This window comes from Panthera leo, chromosome B2, assembly GCF_018350215.1.
Source record: "Panthera leo isolate Ple1 chromosome B2, P.leo_Ple1_pat1.1, whole genome shotgun sequence".
NCBI classification, from domain to species: Eukaryota; Metazoa; Chordata; class Mammalia; order Carnivora; family Felidae; genus Panthera; species Panthera leo.
The window spans coordinates 78055913-78077135 of record NC_056683.1 but is presented as its reverse complement, the minus strand read 5'-3'; the positions used below and the strand labels follow the sequence as shown (position 1 = coordinate 78077135).

Sequence of the window (21223 nt, the reverse complement as noted above, 5' to 3'; positions counted from 1 at the left end):
TCCTCCAAAACATTTGCTCATAGAAAGAAAAAGAATTTCTCACTATTCAAAAAATCCTTCCAGTATATTAAGGCCTAGTGTTTTTTATTATCAGATAATAATTATGCAAATACGAGGCACAATCTTCTTCAAAGCTCTCCTTAATATTGGACTTGAAACAAAATTTCAGGGACAAGCAATAATAAAAATCATCTTTGCAATTATGAAGAATTTGAAAGTTCTATATAAGGCACTTTGACAGCTTCTCATGAAATACTGTTTCATGAATTAAAGGGTTAAGTTAAAAAAAACCAGAAACCTTGATTACTAAAGCAATGGTATGAGGCAAAACATGGTAAAAATATAAACAGTAACAGCTCTTGCTATTTCACCTAAAACCCATAGTAATTATTTACCTATCTCCAATTAAACAGATGTACTAAAATAAAATTTTAATGAGGAATCAAATTAACTAGTCAGCAAAAAAAATTACCAATCTGTTTAATGAACAAGTAAATAAAATCACAGCATTTTAGAGCCAAAAGAAACTTTAAAGATTCTCTGGATAGGAGCCCCTGGGTGGCTCAGTTAGATAAGTGTCTGACTTCAGCTCAGGTCATGATATTGCCATTCACAGGTTCAAGCCCTGTGTCAGGCTCTCTGCTGTCAGCATGGAGCCTGCTTTGGATCCTCTATCCCCCTCCCTATATGTCCCTCCCCTGCTCGATCTCTCTCTCAAAAATAAACAACATTAATAAAAAAGAAAAAAGATTATCTGGTTACACTTCTACCACAGGATTTGAAAGCTCTTGAGTCATCAGAAGTTTGCATTAATGGGAGCTTGTGCAGGCCTATTCTGCTTAAGCATAGGAAGACTAGATTGTTAACTGTCAGAGTGCACTTTTTGGCCTCTGTACTCTGCTGCACAATACATTCACAGGACAGACTACTCAGAAGTGAGAGAATGCACAGAATCTTTAATCTTTTATCAGCTCTATGTCATGCCTTAGCTTGAACTTCCCAGTGACACTTCTACAAATGTATATGGTTTAGTCAGCTGAATTTTTAAATTTGAAAGTATACTTTCAAAAAACCCATGTAGTTTATGAAATACAAAGCTGACATATAGTTTTAAAGCTGTATCTGTGAAACTGAGGGTCCATAATTCTAAAGGAGTTGAAGGTTTTTTAACATCTTGAGTCCAGTCTGGGGATGATTCATATAAATCCTTCATTTAAGTTAGAATTTAGATTAATTCTAAATTTAAGAGAACATGGCAAGGGAAACAATAAACATTTCCTTCTAGGCAACCAGTCCAGTTCAAGTGGTTCTCAAAAATGGTCTTCAGGCCAAAGGCATCAGCATTACCAGGGACCTTGCTAGAAATGCAAATTCTCAGGACCCACATTTGAGCTACAAAAGCAGAAATTCTGGGGATGGAGGCCATTAATCAGTGTTTTAACAAGCCCTCCCCGTGATTCTGATACATACTAAAGTTTAAGAACTACTGGGTTTAGTTAATCAGGGTAGGGAGCAAAGTAGATATTCAGGGACGAAAGAATCTAGATATAAGGAGTATAAATTTCTCTGGAGTATATACTTTGAGGTCTATGTCTTCAAAATCTGAGTGTGATAAATTCTAACAGTACACATGTCTACATAACTACATAATCTATACAACCATGTAATGCAAGAATATTACATTTAGTATGCATAATACAGAATATGTAATATACGAAACTACACATTCACATTGATCTTAATTTTTATCATACAGAAAAGTAATAACAATATTTATGATTCACATTTATAAAAGTTTTACTGTATATTTGTTCATAAATCACTCTCATTTGCTGAATGGACTTCGATTATCACTAACTGTATGAGGAAATCACACTAGGAATTATTGTCCCATTTTATAAATAAGGAAATTGAGGCTTAAATAGGGTGAGTGATTTTTCTAAGGTATACCTGGCTAACAAGTAGCTGGAGTTGAAATGCAAGTTGAAATTTGCTGAGGTCATAATCAGGATCTTCCCCTGTATCATGAAGTACCATACTTTTAATTATCATGTGGGGTTTTTTCCAATTTTTATCATGGTAAAATACATATAAAAATTGATTGTGTGTTTAAAAAAACCATAAAAGGAGAAAAAGAATAATAAATGCTTAAATAAATGAATAAAATATACAAAGATACTTTTACTCTAAACTACAAAAATCCACAGACATGTTGATTAATCTTTTTCATAGACTTTTTTTTTTTTTTTTTTTAGAGAGAGAGCACATGTGCAAGAAGAGCAAAGGGAGAGGGAGAGAATCTTAAGCAGGCTCCATGCGCAGCACAGAGCCCAATGTGGGGCCTGAACTCACAGCCCATCATGAATCATGACCTGAGTCGAAATCAGGAGTCAGACACTTGACCAACTGAGCCACCCGGGTGCCCCTCACAGACCTCTTTTGGTCTTTGAATTTAGCAGGTGACCTGCACATAACTTTTTTAGGGTAAGGTACAAATCTTTGTGTACCTTCCTAAATAAGCCTTTGAATAACAAAATATGCAATCCTAAAATGAATACAGCAAAGATAATAACAAATGGGGCTGATAAGTGCAATAAGAACAAGAACAGATAAATAAATGCTTAGAAAATACATGAAACGTTACTGAGAAGCAGAGATAAATGTCAGACTATTTCCACAACAGATGAGCCTAGAGATTCTCTCCCTTTGTCATTTCAACGGTTAAAAGTACTCTTTAAAAATCTATTCCTGGCTTCTGAAAATATGCTGTAGCAGGAAATGCACTTGGCAACTAGCTGACTCAGCAGAGCTAATCCATCTAATCTTAAAACTCAGTAAACATGCACACATCCCTTTCCACTAGTTCTTAAAGTTCCCTCTACCAAAACAACCTGCATTAGGATGTGAAACTTCTTATACTGCTCTAAAAAGGTTACAGAGATTATTAAAGTGATTATTAAACCCAGTCTAGAAGTGATTTTATATTATGGCCCAGTGTGGATTCTGCATTAGAAATAATGCCCAACAAAAAGCCACTGTCCACTGTTATACTGTATGTCAATTATATCTCAATTATAAAAAAGCCATTCTCTTTTTAGCATTTATGAATAGAAGGTAAATTAGTATTCAGAGCTATACAGAACACACGCCCTCTAGGAACTAACATTCTTTCACTCAAAATTTGAAAACAGTCTGGGCCAGCAAAACCTTTAGTACTAGGGCTACTTCAATCTCATCTTAATTTCATTACAATTTTCTGACAACTTTTTCCTTAAAAAAGGCATGACAAGTATGAAAACAAATGTGACACTATGCATTTCTAGTTGTCCATCATTAAGGGACTTACTACGTAAAATGAAGGTACATTCATCCCAAAAGTACTATACCACACTCAGTATTGATATGAAATGATTTTCAACATTAAGTGCAAAACAAAACAGGTGCAGAACAGCATATATAATATACTCATTTATATTCTGTAAAAGAAAGAAGGAAACTCCTAAAATACGTAAAATTCCTTGTATATGTGAAAAATCTTTCTAGGAAAACACATAAGAAACTAGTAACACTAACTGTATCTAGGAAAAGAAAGTAGGTAGTTGGAGGGTAAAGGTGTGAGGGAGTGTTTTCACTGTATATTATCTTTGCCTTTTGAATTGTACCATGTCTGAGTATCATTTATTCAAGAAAGAACCAAAAAAATCTTCCTTTTGATATTCCCTGTGTTGTATTGTTCACTCAATTTTCTAAGCTCATTACTTCTTTCCTGGCATTGTATCAATATAGAATGATATCTTTTTCAAATCAAATCAATACCCACTTAGCAGTGGGTCCCTAAACTGCATGGCTTCTATGTGCCTTTATTTATGACGGCCTTTAAAAAAACATTAAAATGACATTGCCTGGAGATTCCAAAATGGAATATGGAAATAAAGTTGAGATCTCAAAAGTATTTTCGAAATACACCATACGATAAACCTGTAGTTAATATTTTGTCTCAATAAAAAAGGTCATCTTTTAGAGAATTAAAGTTTTGTGTCATCTTCAATAGTCATACTCCTATATGATCATCAAGACCCACTAATTCACTGTGAAAAGCGTATTAGGACAGACAGGTATGTTTTATAAATTCAATGAATAAATTTTATGTGCACATTGTTTTTCATGAAGAAAAAAAAAGTAAAACTGAAACAAATACATCCACATTCCTACCTTCAAAAATCTCTCATTGGTCAATAGTGCAACTTGCTTTTCTGAAGCTTGCTTTTCCACGTGCCTAAAATTTTCACCATCCCGTACACAAAGAGAGAAAATTAAACATTCTAAAGATGTGACTATCACATGGGGGAAAAGAACTACCTAGAGTGGTGGCCACATTCTTTTATTTCTTCTCAAAAATAAATTTAAGATAATAGTCATGGTTTAATAGTAATTTCTAACTCCACAAAGCAGCTATACTTCAGAATCTAGGGATCTAATCATAAACAAAAGCCATAAACTCCAGAATCAGAAAATGTTCTTTATAAAAGTAACTCTGAAGAAACTGCAAATTACATCCCTTTGTAAAAATATTTTTCGTTACGGTATGTTTTCAAATCCAACAAAGAAATCTCACGAGTGAAAACAGAAAGGTTTTACTGTGCTCTATATAAAATGGTTATTTTTTTCTTTCCCCACTTCAAAAATAGCTAGATCTGAGATACTTTTTTTTACCCCAAATTCTATTATGTGTTAAATATACACTTCTCTTTTTACCTCCTAAATGATGGAAGACGTCGGATGTTTTCACATTGATTTTCTGATAAAAAATTTATTCTTCTCTTGGCTTCCGAGAGATTACAGCATAGGACACTGAGGGGCTGAGAGTAGAAATGTTCTAATAGAGAAAGCTGAAAGAAATGTGAAGATTATATAATGTCATTCTAATTCCACAGAGTAACTTCATGTCAACAAACCTTTTTGTTGCTTCATAAATAAATCCCTCTGGTATTAGCACTGTAATATAGACCTGGCCAAAATACGTTTAAGATCTAGGTTTCCAGAGCAGTCAAATCAAGTAAACAGTCCCCCCTGCAGATTCTTTTATATAAACAGGTTTCTTATTTATTTTAAAGAGTTTTTGTTTTGTTTTTATTTACTTTTTAATTTATATCCAAGTTAGTTAGCATACAGTGCTATAATGATTTCAGAAGTAGATTCCAATGATTCATCCCCTATATATAACACCCAGTGCTCATCCCAGCAAGTGTCTTCCTTAATGCCCCTTACCCATTTAGCCCATCCCCCCACCCACAACCCCTCTAGCAACCCTAGTTTGTTCTCTGCATTTAAGGGTCTCTTATGTTTTGGGGTGCCTGGGTGGCTCCGTCGGTTGAGTGTCCGACTTTGGCTCAGGTCATGATCTCACGGTTTGTGAGTTCGAGCCCCGCGTCAGGCTCTGTGCTGACAGCTCAGAGCCTGGAGCCTGCTTCGGATTCTGTGTCCCCCTCTCTCTGCCCCTCCCCCCACTTGTGCTCTGTCTCTCAAAAATAAATAAATAAATGTAAAAAATAAAATTAAAAAAAGAGTCTCTTATGATTTGTCCCCCTCCTTGTTTTTAAATTATTTTTGCTTCCCTTCCCTTATGTTTATCTGTTTTGTATCTTAAATTCCTCATATGAGTGAAGTCACATGATATTTATCTTTCGCTGACTTATTTCACTTAGCATAATACCCTCTAGTTCCATCCACATAGTTGCAAATGGCAAGATTTCATTCTTTTTGGTTGCCAAGTAATACTCCATTGTGTGTGTATGTGTATGTATGTATGTATATATATATATATATATACATACATACATACGTACCACATCTTCTTTATCCATTCATCTGTTGATGGACATTTGGGCTCTTTCCATACTTTGGTTATTACTGATAGCACTGTTATAAACATTGGGGTGCATGTGGCCTTTTGAAACAGCACACTAAGGTTTTTTTTAAACAGCAAAAGTATGGCACTAATATATTTAATGTCACAATAACACTACAAACAATGCATAAATCATTCTGTATCTTTAATATTTTAAAACTCTGATTTTGTGGACAAGCTCAGAAAATTGTAATCTCTGAAGTATGTATTAGAAGAAACTAATATGAATGGATAGATCAACTCTCTGCAGAACCAACTCACAGCAACAGTAAATATGGTGGGGATAGGACTGGGGTGTGACCTCAGAGTTTAATAGATGTCCAAATACTCACAAGAAAATATTCATCTATAAAATCAGTGAAAAAATTTGGTCTGCTGAATAAATAAAAATGTTACAATGGTAGAAACTTTCCCTTCTGATAAAAAAAAAATAATGAAAAATGAGAAATAGCTAAAGAAAAGATATCTTTTTAAATTCAGTTTTATTTCATGAAGAAAAACATGGTACAATATCTGGTAAATTTAAATGTTAAGAATGCTGTTGTCCCCATAGTATAAGGGGGAATGATCTTCCAGAACCTACCATAACTTGTAAGATGTATCTTACAAGACCATTCAAATGTTAAAAACTTGACCCTAAGCAACCTTTTTATGGCCAATTTGGTTTTTCCAGACACCTTGATACTAGACAGTTTCCCTAGAGAGTGGACAAAACACAGTCTTGTCACTAGAAAATAGAATTTCCCATCACAAATTAATAAATTAACATGATAGCTTATATATTGGTATTAAGGTATTTGAGCTTGATCCTTACTGGGTAAACTGATAATGAATCTCTGAGCCTATAGAGCTGAAGACCAGATACCCAAGGCTAGAGGAAATCCTCCAAAATAGTTCATTCTGGAGGAAGGATGAGGCTGTAAGAAAAGAGCCAGCCTTACTTAGAAACAAATACCAAACAGAAAGTAACTGTTCATGCCAAGTGCTAAATTATTTTCACACATATTAACAAAATCTTGTTTCTTACTTGCATTTTTCAATTATATTGTGATAGTATTTATTCCAATGTTAACATCACTTTTTAAATATGAGAAAAGTAAAAAACAAACATATAAGGGACTTGCTGGGGAGGAGAAATGGGAGGAAGTCACATGACTTACAGTAGAGTTATAAATAAGAACCCAGTATCACCTACTTTGTCTAAGTATGTTCTCAAAATCTGGGTCAACAAGTTGGTCAACATATCCAACTAATGAAGGAAAACCTTAAACATATACAGAATGATTATATACCCTACTACACCCCCTATGGAAAATAGGACTTACGCATTACTTCCCACTGATGATTAGGAAAAGTAGACAAATAGGGTCTAACGGCTCTACCACTTAAAAGCTGTGTGACCTTGGCCAAGCTACTTAACCTAAGCCTCTGTTTCCTCACCTGCAAAACTGAAGATAATAGTACCCATTAATGAAACAATGTAAATACTTAGTACGAGCTAGCACAAAGGAGGTGCTTAGTAAATTATGAGCAACCTATAAAATCATCTAATCTGATTCCCTATTTTACAGATGAGAAAACTGAGACCCCAAGAGATTACATAATTCGATGAGTACCCTTTTCTTCACTTGCTTTCTCAATGGTATTTGAGAAATGATATTACCTAGAACTCATTCTTCTCTTGACTTCAGTGTTACTCTACTTTCTAATGGTTTTCTTTATTGTTTTTAGTCTCCTTTTCTATTACTCTTGTCAGCTTACAATAAGATTCTAATCTTAGTCCTTTCCTCACTCCTCTGGATGATGCCTCATCCTCACTATGTGACTTCAACCACCACCTTTTAATGATAAATCCTAAATATTTCTATTTACTTCCAGATCTTTCTCCTGAGTACCAAATCTTTATTATCCAACATACCTGAAAAAACCATATACAAAAAGAAACTCACCTTTTTCTAACTGGCTCTTCACTTTATATTAACACATATACTTAATAAATGGTACCACCTCCAATCCATTTGCCAAGATAGAACTTACGCTTCTCTTATGCATCCTATCATCCACTTAGTCACCAGGGTCTGTCGATTCTATCTCATCCCCAAATCTGATTCCTCCTCTCTAGTTCCACTATCACAACCTTAGTTTAGCCCTTGTTATATCTTGTCTAGATCAGTGCAGTAGTCCTCCAACAGATCTCTCTCCTTATACTGTTGTCTTTACCTAGAATGCGCTTCCCATTTTAATCTGGTGAGCCTCTATTCCTTAGGATATACTTTCGTTTTCTTATGGAATCCCCACACATTTCTTTCATAGCACTGACTATTGAGAACTGTAATTTCCCATTCTGCCTCCTTCACTAAACAAAAGAGCAATCTGAAGGCAGAGATTTCCTTGTCCTCTGTATCTCTAGGGCTCAGCATAATTCTTGGCTTACAGTTGGCTCTTAATAAATACTTTTCAGTAAACAAATGAGTGAAGTAAAATGTATGAGAGAAGCAAATCAGAAATGTATTAGATCTTGGGGTGCCTGGGTGGCTCAGTCGGTTGAGCATCCGACTTCGGCTCAGGTTATGGTCTCACGGTTTGTGAGTTCAAGCCCTGCGTCGGGCTCTGTGCTCAGAGGTTAGAGCCTGCTTTGGATTCTGTCTGTCTGTCTGTCTCTCTCTCTCTGCCCCTTCCCCACTAGTGCTCTGTCTCTCAAAAATAAATAAATGTAAAAAAAAATTAAGAAATGTATTATACCTCAATATCATTTAATTTCGCATATTGCTAAGGTAATTTTGTTGCATTGAAATATTTTTTTTTTTTAAAGTCAGGTTGGGAAAAAAGACATATGTTAGCCATAAGAGAGCACTACAGTGTTTTACATGGAGAAAAAATACATAACAGAAATAATTTGTAAACTTCAAGTTACTACACAAATGTGAGGTATTATAATATTGCACTTTTGTACTGAAGATTACTAATATATTGGTTTTAGTAACATGTATTTACAATGGCATGTATTTACAATGACTACACTTTGCTAAGGTATTTTAAGGTAGATGCCAAGAGAAGAAGATAACATTAACTTCCAAATGACTGGGGAATGGGCTCCTTTTGTAGTTTAGAACAGACAGTATGAAGCTGAGTTCATGAATTTTCTTCTGGCAATTCATGAAACCTTAATAAAACTGCTTTCCCAATATGCAAGAATAAATATAAATGAATACATATACATATATGTGCAAGGGACAACAAACTATGGCCCACAGACTATTTTTACATGGCCCAGGAACTACAAATGTTTTTTATATCTTTAACTGGTTATTTAAAAAGAAGAAAAAGAATATGCAACAGAGATGTAGCATTCACAGCCAAAAATATTTAATATCTGATCCTTTACAGAAAATTTGCTGATCCCTCATATATAGTATTTTTTAGGAAGAAATCAAGAATCTCACAACAAACAAACAAACAAAGTCCCTAGGGGCACCTGGGTGGCTCAGTTGGTTAAACCTGGCTCAAGTCATGATCTCATAGTTCCTGAGATTGAGCCCAGTGTCAATGGGCTCTGCCTTGACGGTGTGGAGCCTACTCTGGATTCTCTCTCTCCCTCTCCTTCTCTGTCCCTCCCTGCTCATGCTCTCTCTCCCTCAAAATAAATATATTAAAAAAATAAATAAATAAGAGTCCCTTCCTCCCTACCCCTATATAGTTAAGAATCATTGGAATGCAGGGGGTGTGTGGGATGTCTTTATCCATTTTTGACATCTGAATTAATATATTCTCTATGTTTTGCTGCAGGTAACTAAGAAATGGTAGAGCCTAGAATAACATAACTTGAATTTACTTATTTAAGATTTTTTTTTCTTTAACATTTATTTATTATTGAGAGACAGAGAGACACAGAGCGTGAGCAGGGGAGGCGTAAAGAGAGGGGGAGACACAAAATCTGAAGCAGGCTCCAGACTCTGAGCTGTCAGCACAGAGCCCGATGCGGGGCTCAAACTCACAAACTGCGAGATCATGAGCTGAGCCGAAGTCGGTTACTTAACCAACTGAGCCACCCAGGTGACACTTGAATTTACTTATTTTAGAGTTTGCCATTTAAAATGTCTTATCACACTAAATAGTTTCAAATAATATGCAAATTACTTAGAATCAGCTTATGAACTTTCACACCCATCAGTGTCTTCTTACCTGAAGTCCTTTTATAAAGTTTTGAATTGAGAAATCATGATACAAAAAGATGTTGGTCAAAATCTGTAGCACTTTTTCACTTAGTTTAAAGGGAAACTGAGTTGTAAGAAGTAGCTGAAAGACATAGAAGGGGAATAGGACACACTCCTTATTAGTCTTTACTCTTCATAAATATCAAGTATAAATCATGAGGCAAAGAATGATACTATGACACAGTAACCATGAAAGCTATAAAAGTAGGTAGGTTATTTTTAGGTCAAATATCAACTAAAACTTTAAATTAATTTACATAAGAATCATAACCAAAAGAAGCTATTCATACTACATCTTCAGAATCAAAGATGTCCATCATCTTCCATTCAATTACTAATTTAAAAAAATACCATCTATTAACTATACAATCCGTCTTCTCCGCCAGAAGCCACTGAAGAAGCTATAGGCTTTGGTAATTCCTATTATAAGATTTCTTTTTCATCCCTAACTTACACACATTAATGAGGAATAACACATTATGCACTGTTGAATGAAAAACCCCAAATTAACAGATGTTATCTGTTACAAAATAGCTGCATTTGTATTACTCAGCTAATTTTCAATGGCCTAAAGTGAAGATTTTATATCTGAAAACGAAAAGTCATACTAGGTTTTTAAAACTGAAATGTAGTTATAAAAGGCCACCTGCATTTGATCACAATCGAGCAATTTTAAATACGGCAGCTATAAAAATTTTCCTCAAAGTATCCATAAACAAACGGATACCATCTTCATGGGGAAAAAAATGTATAAGTGGTCAGTAAATAAATGGAAGTTTTTCATAATTTACCTTACACAAGCAATATAAAGCACACCTTGAAAGAGTTGAGTCTGGCAACAATTTGTGGAAGGTCAATAATAATTTAGGTAGAAACAGAACTAAAACTAATTGAAACATAGAGCTAAGGTCTGAGGAAATGTTAGTATTTATCTTCTGCCAAGAGCAGCAATGACAGGAAAGGGTCCACTAAAATATCAAATTATTTTAATTTTTTTTTTTTACTGTTTACCTTTAAGAGAGACAGACAGACACCCAGAGCTTGAGCAGGGGAGGGGCAGAGAGAGAGGGAGACACAGAATCCAAAGCAGGCTCCAGGTTCTGAGAGGTCAGCACAGAGGCTAGCGTGGGGCTCAAACTCATAGACTGCGATATCATGACCTGAGCCGAAGTAGTATGCTTAACGGACTCAGCCACCCAGACGCCCCTCAAATTACTTTAAATAAAATGTAGGAGTAAAAACATGGTTGCTGTTTTTAGGAAATCATTAAATTTTATTAAAATTTATTAAAAACCTAAAATTTTCCATTGAGTAATGACTGATTGATAGGTAGGTAGGTAGGTAGATACAGAAAAATAGAATCATTCTTTCTACAAAGCTTTTATTTTATCTGAAGAGGCAATGTTATGCCCTATAAAAATCATTAAATATAAAAAAATGTGAAGAAATATGTTCAATATCATACTCTGAGAGATTCAAAAATTTATCACTAATGTTTACATTTATCATCTATTCTTGGCTGTCTTCTTTTCATCCTATTTAGCTGATACAATTTTTTCTTTTTACCTTATCAAGTACCGTAGTCAGGTGCTCCTTGCAGGACAGAGACTGGAAAAGTTCTATGCACAACAGAGATGATACTGCATGAGGAAGCAACCGATGGATGATAATAGGAGACGTGGCAATTCCAAAAATGAGTATTAGTGGAAATTCATGTAGATGTTGACTGGTTTTCAAAGGAAAATACAAAATTGGGATTTTTCTTTTTTTAGCAAATATATTTCAATACATCAAATTTCAAATTAAGACCATCTTTATCTGAATGTCTACTGTATAAGACACTGATGAAGAGTATCATTCTAAATACTAAAATTTTCTAGGTCACTTATTTTCCCCTGTTAAAGTAATATAGATGGTTTTTTCCCCAGACATTCTAGCTCTGAAATCAATCTACTAAAAGATCTCTCATTTTATAAATAAGAATACAGAGGTCCAGAGAGATCAAGTGCCTCTCTCTAAGGTTATACAATCTCAAGTGTTAGAAGAGTTAGATATTCAATTTCACCTCTCATCCAAAGTTGAGCTCTATAGTCTTCCTAACAGTTAGACAGTTAAACAGTCTATGCTTGAAGAGTTCAGTGACATGAAGCTCACATTTTTCAAGGTAACTTATTCTGTTTATGCACATTTCTAACACTATGTCACCCAGCTATACATAATAGCTAAGAAACAGGAAACTTTACTTACACATATGTAAGACATATTTTTAATGGACACCATTTAAAAATGTTACATACTTTCCTTGCATTAACTCAAACTTATTGGACATGATTTATTCCTAGTATTACTAGTATGAACACAAATGACTCCCACAGAGTAAAACAGCACTATCTTTGAGAGCTACTGTGGGTCTGAACACTTTGTACCATGGCTGATGATTTTGTTTGCTCCCTCCTACTGGCTATTGCTTGTCAGTATTCTAGCTATGCAGTTCTACCTTCATAGGAGTGGAGTGCCTGGCTCTGTTACTGCTCTAAGTTCTTCCTCACTTTAGATGGCAACAGGAGTCACAAGTCTAAAGCTCCAAAAAAGTACAGCTCTTTTGTCAATATTCTTAGTGTGCAACTTTCAAGCATGTTAAGCAGTTCAGTTTTAGCATTAAGAAAATTCTTAGAATCTAGAAATCTTAGTTTCTATGGTGGAAAAAAAAGACACTATCAAAATAGTAATTCTAAGACAACATATAGCTTTAGGTAAATTTAGCCATACCTATTAAGTTAACATACAGAAAAAGCCAAAATAAATTATATCCTAAAAATGCACCACGGCAAATACATGTCACTGGATTTTAAATAGGGTTAGTTAGTTCAATTCTGAATTTCACAGGAATGCCCTGAAAAACCAATGAGATCATGAAAATAGTTTCTCATTATAAAAATTATATAAGATAATGTTATTTAGAAAACATACTTGCTCAGAAGAGCTATATGTAACTCAGAGCTTCTAATGGTGGATAGGTATCAGAAAATAAGACCTGACAAACATCTCAAGCTGGAGTAATTTATCGATTTAATGGGCAAGAGACAGACGACCTTGGTGAGAGAAACTACATTTTACATTGCCTTTTCATACTAATTAAAAGGTGGCTAACTTTAGTCTTTTGATCTCATTCTTGGATCAAAAAGCAAATGAAAATCTGATAGGAGGTCTTTGAACATTTAATTATAAGGAATTTGAAATCATTCTGGTTTCTATCCAGTTGGTATTAAAATGAAGATTAAACTGCCATTCATTTTCTCTGGAAAAGGTTGCTCTTCAAGTTAAAAGTTACATGTTTCCTTAATAAAAAGAATTTTATGTAAAAGCCAGGTGATATATCATCTACCTGCTGATAATTATGAAGTCCTGGAGTACTTTTGTGGTGAAGCTTTCCAAATCCTTTAAGATAAGCACAACAGGAGGAGACTGCCATTGGCTAGACGAAGTCCTCTTTTTCCTTGGCAGTTTTGGATCTGTCTTCTTTAAAGTCATGTAAAAAGGAGTTAAAAGTAAGCCTTACCATTCAAACAATGCTACAACACTACAATGATATATCTCCCTTTACATTTTACAGTAATGCTTTTTCTTTTATTTCTCCCACATAATAAAGAGAAACTCATTCCAACAGTTATTAGCAGAATCTTTTTGTGTCTGACATGGGAATAATAACCAAGAAAAAGGTTCAGTAAAATCTATAACTCATATGAAATATTTATATTTTTTTGCTGAGAAAATGACAAAAAAACATGGGGAGAACATTTTCTATAAATTATTTTTTCTGTTAATAGAATGTTATATGTTGCTTTGCTTTAAGGTGAGAACTAGTATTTTTAATTGAAAAGCACAATAAACAACACTACTTGCTGGTCTGCTACTGTTAAATTTCAAGTTGAAAAGCACCTTTAATATCATCTGGTCCAATCCCAATCTTTTAAAGATATCTGACATAAACTGTATGTAGCATCTGATTTCTAGAAAATTTAAAATTGTGGATCAAATTAAGATATTATGATATGCATGAGACCCAATTTAATTCCTATATAAAGCAAAATTAAACTTCACTTACGGTCGACTTCAGCAAATACATTTTATCAGAAAATGTTACCACAGTATTTTTTCCCATACTATCTGGCTACACAGCATCATAAACTAAAGCTGTCGTTTTATGGTACAGTTATCCATGAATCACCTAGGTTGTTCATTCTCACCAGAGACTGTGATGGCAGAATGGAACTTCTTTTTAGTTAATGTTTACTGTTGAATGTACTTTCCTTATAGACCATTTATTCCCCAAGAATTGTAAATGTGGAACAAATTAGATTTTTTAAAAAAATGACTATTTCTCATTGGACTAAGTTGACACTGGGAACTGGCAGCATGGTTCAACCGCACAAAAGCAAATATTGAGGAACCTAAGAGATAATATATTAAAGTCATAGCCATTGTCACAGAGATAGAATCTGCCACAGAACCAATTCCTGATGCTGTTTTTGTCACTAGAGGATATTCTCCCACAAATAAAATGGCCTTGTAAAATGAGAACCTAAATACTTACCAGGAATTAGACTGCATACTGATAAAAGAATACTTTAAAATTCTAATAGCCTTAGGAAAAGTAAGTAGCTACCATTACTTAACAGCTAGTGTGCATAAGCATATTCTTATTAGAATAGTATTACGTTTAATACAATTCTAAGCCTCTTCAATCATATGCAAATCCCCCCCCCCCCCAAAACTTGTCAGTTTACATTTACCTGTGTGACACTCATATACCAGCTGGAAAGAGAATCCATTGAACAAAATGTCTTTTTCTGGGTGACCTGAATACTTTCCTCTTTGGATTCCTCATCTACACAGCAGTTCATCAACTTTGAGACCAGCTTTTGCAAAAAATATTTCATATCTGCAGAATATAAAAGGTAAGAAAGCTTATCTCCCTTTAAAACAAATATGAAACAACTGAAACTTCTTAATCAGTATATTACATTTGGGTAGAATGTATTCTTGTACACTTAACATTAATGTAACATTTAACATATTAACTATTAATGTTCATTAGTATCTTCTCTTTAATATTTAAATTTCAGTAATTCAGACTAACACTAAGCCAAAGTTTATGTATACTACCTATACTAAAAATGTTACCTAAGTAAATGTGTAAACACAAAAACTATAAATCTTATGAGGACACTATATATTTAAGTTACACTAGACAGCAAAAAAATTTTAAGGCCTCTAAAAATGATCAAAAGTGTTACTTACATAAGTTATTTTACTGTTAACAAATCTTCCTTATAGTCATTTTAAAAGATGTCCTAAGGGCTTTGACTTAATCAGTTCCAATCAGTTTATGATTATGAAAGTAATATAAGCACATAAAGTCCTTACGTAAATTCAAATCTCATTCCATTTTACTCTATTAGTGTCCATATCCTTTATGATTTAATGGTTTCATATAGATTAGCTCTGGCAATGGACATTTTTTACCATGCTAATCTTTCAGAGCAGGACAATAAGATGATTGGAGGCTGAAATATGAGCCTACACAGTCTATTCTCTGTTGGGATAAATAAGAGCTCCCCAATCCTTAATTCTAGCTCCCTGTCCCAAACCTTCCAACTTATTAGACTTTTACCGGGTTAGGGAACACATCTCATAAAATATCTAAACTATTACTGGCAGTGAAGCTGATACGGGGGGGGGGGGGGGGGGAAGGGCTGGAATAAAGGAAGCAAAAGGTGGCAATGAGTCCTACAACAGTCAACATTACCATGATAGGCAATAAACCTCACCTTGCCCAAATGTTGTGCCATGCTCTTTCCACAAATAAAAAGGGATCAACAAAGCTAGGACGGGGGGGGGGGGGGGGGGGGGGGCGGGGAAGAAGGTCGGAAGAGATCTGTAACATCTCACCAAGGTTATTAGGGCATTTATACTGTACCTGGACAATCTTTAGCTTGCAATGAGACTACATATGGAGTGACATTATTCTGAAGGGCTTCTGTTAGACTTCTGAATGTTAAATCATGATCAGTTACATTCACACCTATGGGATAATACATCAGTATTACGCCATCATTTGTACTATAAATAATTTAACAACAAAGCTACTTAACATGTCTAGTGAATTACTGAATAAAAATATTTTTAAAAATATGAGTAACAAAAAAACCCCCATGATTAATAACAGAAACCAAGAAAATATCCTGCATAAATGAAGAGATCTCCATTAACAATAGATATCTGGAAGCACACAAAATACTTGTCAGAAAGGGTATTTAGCATAATCTCTCTTTAAAAAACATTACTGAGAATGTGTAGTTAACCCATGAAAACATCTTAGGAGTAATTTTATTACTTCATCAAATTCATAAAGTACTCTTTAAAATACTCATTCAAAAATAAGGGCTACAGATTCCGGGCTTACTGTGATCCTGACTTAACAAGTGAGGAGAATCCAATCACTAATCCTATTAATGACTGTTGTAGTAAATACAATAGTAAAATACACACTAAGCTGATTTCTGAGGGAAGAGGCTAAAAACAAAACTTCAGGTACTTTAGGTATTTACTAAGCCTCTAGTTCTCATTTCCACAAGTCAGAGTTTAGTGCTGTGCATGCAGTTATCAGAGTTGAGTGGAATTTCCCTATCACACTGGAAAAAATTCTACTGACTGACACTTTCCCTTACGTCACAATCTGAGATTTCTAGAAAGTGCTTTGGCACTTAGGCAGGTGGCAACAGCAGCTATCTTGAAACTGCTTGATAATTGCTACTATAAAACTTCAACTGGCTGGAAGAAAAACAAAAGGTTCAGAATCTAGGCCACCAATAAACAAAAAAATTTTTTCTAGGCAAGCCAATAAATAAAAATGTTGGCAGGCTATGTTTTTCCTTTATTTATGGGAAGACTGGGTGGCTCAGTCAGTTAAGCATCCAACTCTTGGTTTCGACTCAGGTCATGATGTCATGATTCATGATTCAAGCCCCAAGTAGGGCTCTACAGTGACAGCACTGAGCCTTTTTGGGATTCTCTCTCTGATCCTGCTTTGTGCACTTGCATGAGCTCTCTCAGTCTCTCAAAATAAACGAATAAAATTTTTTTAAAGGCTTATTTATTTTGAGAGAGATAGAGAGAGAGATCAGGGGAGAGGCAGAAAGAGAGAGAGAGAATCTCAAGCAGGCTCCATGCTCCCCACAGAGCCTGACGCAGGGCTCAATCTCATGAACCACGAGATCATAACCTGAGCCAAAATCAAGAGTCGAACACTTAACCAACTAAGCCACACAAGTGCCCTGGCAGGCTACTTTTAAACAGACATACATCTTTTTGAAAATAGAAAATGTGCAACTGTGCCTAAACATTCTTTGACTACATTTTTTTTTTTACAGTATCAAAATGATATTCCTCACATGCATCATGGTCTATGATTGTGATACTGTATCTCTGAACAAATTTGGGAGTTTAGCAAAACACCAGTTTATCTTGTCTTTCACTGATTGACTTTATAAGCTATTTAACATTATGTTGTTTACAACAATGGACTGTATATCGGAAACAAAATCAACAATGTCTTTAACTGAAAAAATGTTCTCAGACTACTGACTTTGAAATATAAGATTTCCATTAGCTTCTTTTCTCCTTTTGGCAGTAGGCAGAGAAGGGATTTAAACAGTGCTCTCTCAACAATCTATCAAGCCATCCCTCTTGATTACATTTTCCCCACTCCACTTCCAATTGTTGTAACCTAGTAGTAGAGAAACAAAGCACCAAACAGTATAATCAGGCCATCACTGGGTCTCAGTTTCTCATCCATGAATGAAAAGGGTTTTGAAATTAAGTGCAGGCTGCACTGAAAAGCTGTTCACAGTATTATAAAAATCATTCCCTGTGTCGTTACTCAGAGTGGTTCTGGGATCAGCAGTATGGGCATCAGCAGGAGGCCTGTTACAAATGTAGAGTTTTAGGCACTGCCTCAGACCTATTAATGAAAGCCTGCATTTATTAAGATCCCTTGGAGGTTATTTGTAAGTACATTAAATTTTGCTAAGTACTGCCCTGAACATCAGTAATGAGATTTAGATAATGAACAGGATTAAAGGCAGTATTAGGGCACCTGGGTGGCTCAGTCGGTTGAGCATCCAACTCTTGATTTCAGCTCAGGTCAGGATCTCAGTTGTGGGGTCAAGCCCTGAGCTGGGCTGAGCACAGAGAGCTCAGCTTGGAGCCTGCTTGAGATTCTCTCTCCCTCTCTCTCTCTCTCTCTCTCTCTCTGCCCCTCCTCCACCCATTCGTTCTCTCTGTCTCTAATGATTTTTTTTAAAAAAAATCAGTATTGGGGCGCCTGGATGGCTCAGTCGGTTAGGCGTCCGACTTCGGCTCCGGTCACGATCTCGCGGTATGTGAGTTTGAGCCCCACATCGGGCTCTGTGCTGACTGCTCAGGGCCTGGAGCCTGTTTCAGATTCTGTGTCTCCCTCTCTCTCTGACCCTCCCCCGTTCATGCTCTGTCTCTCTCTGTCTCAAAAATAAATAAATGTTAAAAAAAAAATTTTTTTTAAATAAAAAAAAATAAAAAAAATCAGTATTAAATAATACAACTAAGTTCTTATCTCAGTGCCCACTAGTTTAACAAACCTTGAATAAATAACACATTGCAAGTGCAATGAAGAGTACATTTGAAATCCAAATAAACCCACTTTCTTTCCAAAAGAAATAAGGAAATTTGCTAATATTCCAAAGAAATTTTCCATTATCCTGCAGCCAGATATTTGGTTAAAATGGGATTTTAATGATGGATATTTAAGTACCTAAGAAATTTACAATCTGCAGCTTAAAAAAAATTTATATATAATTCATCCAAACCCCCTTATAAACTTCATACAGTATTATGAAATAATCTAAGATTGATAAACTAAGCACAGGGAAATAAAATTAGGGTCATAGATAATTCCACTGAAGATAACGATTTAAAAAAAAGCACACAAATCTAATCTACTAACCCACTGGTGGTTTCTTTATTACCGAATTCAGATCTCATATATTCTCATAAAATAACTAAGGAAGAGTAACACAAATATATTTCTCCTTCATTTTTCTGACAGAAAGTTGAGGAGGGTACTAGCTAATCCCGGATCAATTTCTTTTAATTTAAAGTTGTACAATCACTATAAGGAACTTTTATTGGTTTTGAAAGTATGTAGAACAGTATAATTAGTTTAATTTTATAAATGAAAGAGACAAAACAGGTTGATCAAGAGAAGTTAGTCTCTACTATTCTCAACAAAACCACTAACTAAAAAAACAAACCTACACCCATACATACCTAGAATAAGAGCAGCAGTTGGAATTTCTCTGAGTTTTATTTGACAGCCCCAGTCTCTTGAATTCTTATGGAATCCAGAATAAGACTGTTGCAGAAATTCAATTAGACTATTGAATAGGTTTTTATTTAATTCTTCTTGTAGTTGCTACAAAGAAAACACAAAACTTTATGAATTATTATCAGTAGTAATGTGATGCATCTTTCCAAGTCTGGGAAAGAAAATCATCATGAATGCGAAAGATTATGTATAAAATTATTAGATGGATGAAATAAAAAATATTTTTTCCTTAAATCTCCACTCATTAGTATTTTGGATTCCCTCATTAAAGAATCAAATTTATTCATTCAACAAACATTTACTAACCACCTTACAAAGGAAAGGTAGTCTTTATCCTAAAACAGTGAAAAAAATTAAGAACACTTACAATTTAAAAACATTGTGTAAAGTGCTATGATAATACAGAATAAAGAGTAGGACCATCCAACTTAAGCTGAGGATGTGAGCCAAAGCATTAAAGCAGGTGATGGGGGAGGCGACTATAGGGAGAAGAAAATCAGAACGAATGGGGAGTAGAGGGAGCAGGGAAGCAAGCAAGCACCAAGTATCCAGGGAACCACACACACAGCTAAGCATCAAGAACATGAGAAGTGGTAGGGAATGAGCCTGGACAAATAAACAAGGGGCTAGACCAATAAAATTACATTTGATGTTAAAAGATTTGGGTTTTATCCCCTGAGGAGAACCACTGAAGGGACATGAAGCAGAGATGTGATTAAATCAAGGTTGAAGGGGTTAATCTGACAGCACTGTGAACAGATGGGAGAAGCTGTACTGGCAGTGAGGCTGGAAAACCCCTGCAGCCTGGCACTGTATCTGCCTGAAGGCAAGACTTTCCTAATTTGGCCAATGGTGCTACAGGGACTAATGACAGACCTGAGGGGTCTGACATCAGAGGCAGAGACATCAGTTAGGAGGATCATCACAATTCAGGTTAAGAAATGAAGGCCTACGCTAGAAACCACAAACTCAAATTCCTTCAAGGGTCTTTCAAGGGAATACATGAATAAGCAAAGCCCTAGGTGAAAGCAATAAAGAGTGGTAGGAAGCAGTAATAAACAGAGTGCATAACCCTCCCATTTAAAACAAACAAACACACAAAAACACTGTGTTGCTCAAATAAAACAAGTCCGCTCAAGATGTTGGCCCTAGAACTACAAATCTGCTAAAGTACAGACATTTTTTAGGGCTAGAATATAAAGAACACAGAAGAAATTGGATATGAGGAATGAGGGAATAAAGTATTTTAAAAATAGCTTGATTCCTTAATTCTATAACTGAATGGATTAATTTAAAGAGTGCCACCATTTAAAAGCTGTGAGCATATGTAGAGCCCCTTGCCTTGGCAGCTATCATTATAAATGTATGTTCCAGGAGTGCCTGGGTGACTCGGTTGGGTGACCGACTTCGGCTCGGGTCATGACCTCACAGTTTGTGAGTTCCAGCCCAGCGTAGGGCTCTGTGCTGACAGCTCAGAGCCTGGAACCTGCTTGGGATTCTGTGTCTCCCTCTCTGCCTGCCCCTCCCCTGATCACATTCTGTGTCTCTCAATAATAAATAAATGTTAAAAAAAAAAAAATTTAAATGTATGTTCCAGTACCTGAAGCCATGCTTAATATTTGGAACAGGAGTGTTTTTTTAGAATATACAGCTTATGCTAAACTAATATTACCTACG

The 21223-nt window shown here is 35.2% G+C and overlaps 1 protein-coding gene across 4 annotated transcripts in view; it reads right to left on the bottom strand.

The window, feature by feature from the left end:
* Positions 1–21223, bottom strand: part of ORC3 (origin recognition complex subunit 3) — a 62420-nt gene that overhangs the window by 30588 nt on the left and 10609 nt on the right. For all 4 annotated transcript variants that reach the window (XM_042939326.1, XM_042939323.1, XM_042939324.1 and 1 more), the window contains exons 4-11: positions 19489–19633; positions 16103–16207; positions 14916–15064; positions 13508–13641; positions 11689–11848; positions 10091–10204; positions 4756–4889; positions 4213–4276 (exon numbers count right to left, since the gene is read on the bottom strand). In XM_042939326.1, the coding sequence (XP_042795260.1) occupies positions 4213–4276; positions 4756–4889; positions 10091–10204; positions 11689–11848; positions 13508–13641; positions 14916–15064; positions 16103–16207; positions 19489–19633 (1005 nt within the window). The remainder of the gene's footprint in view (positions 1–4212; positions 4277–4755; positions 4890–10090; positions 10205–11688; positions 11849–13507; positions 13642–14915; positions 15065–16102; positions 16208–19488; positions 19634–21223) is intronic.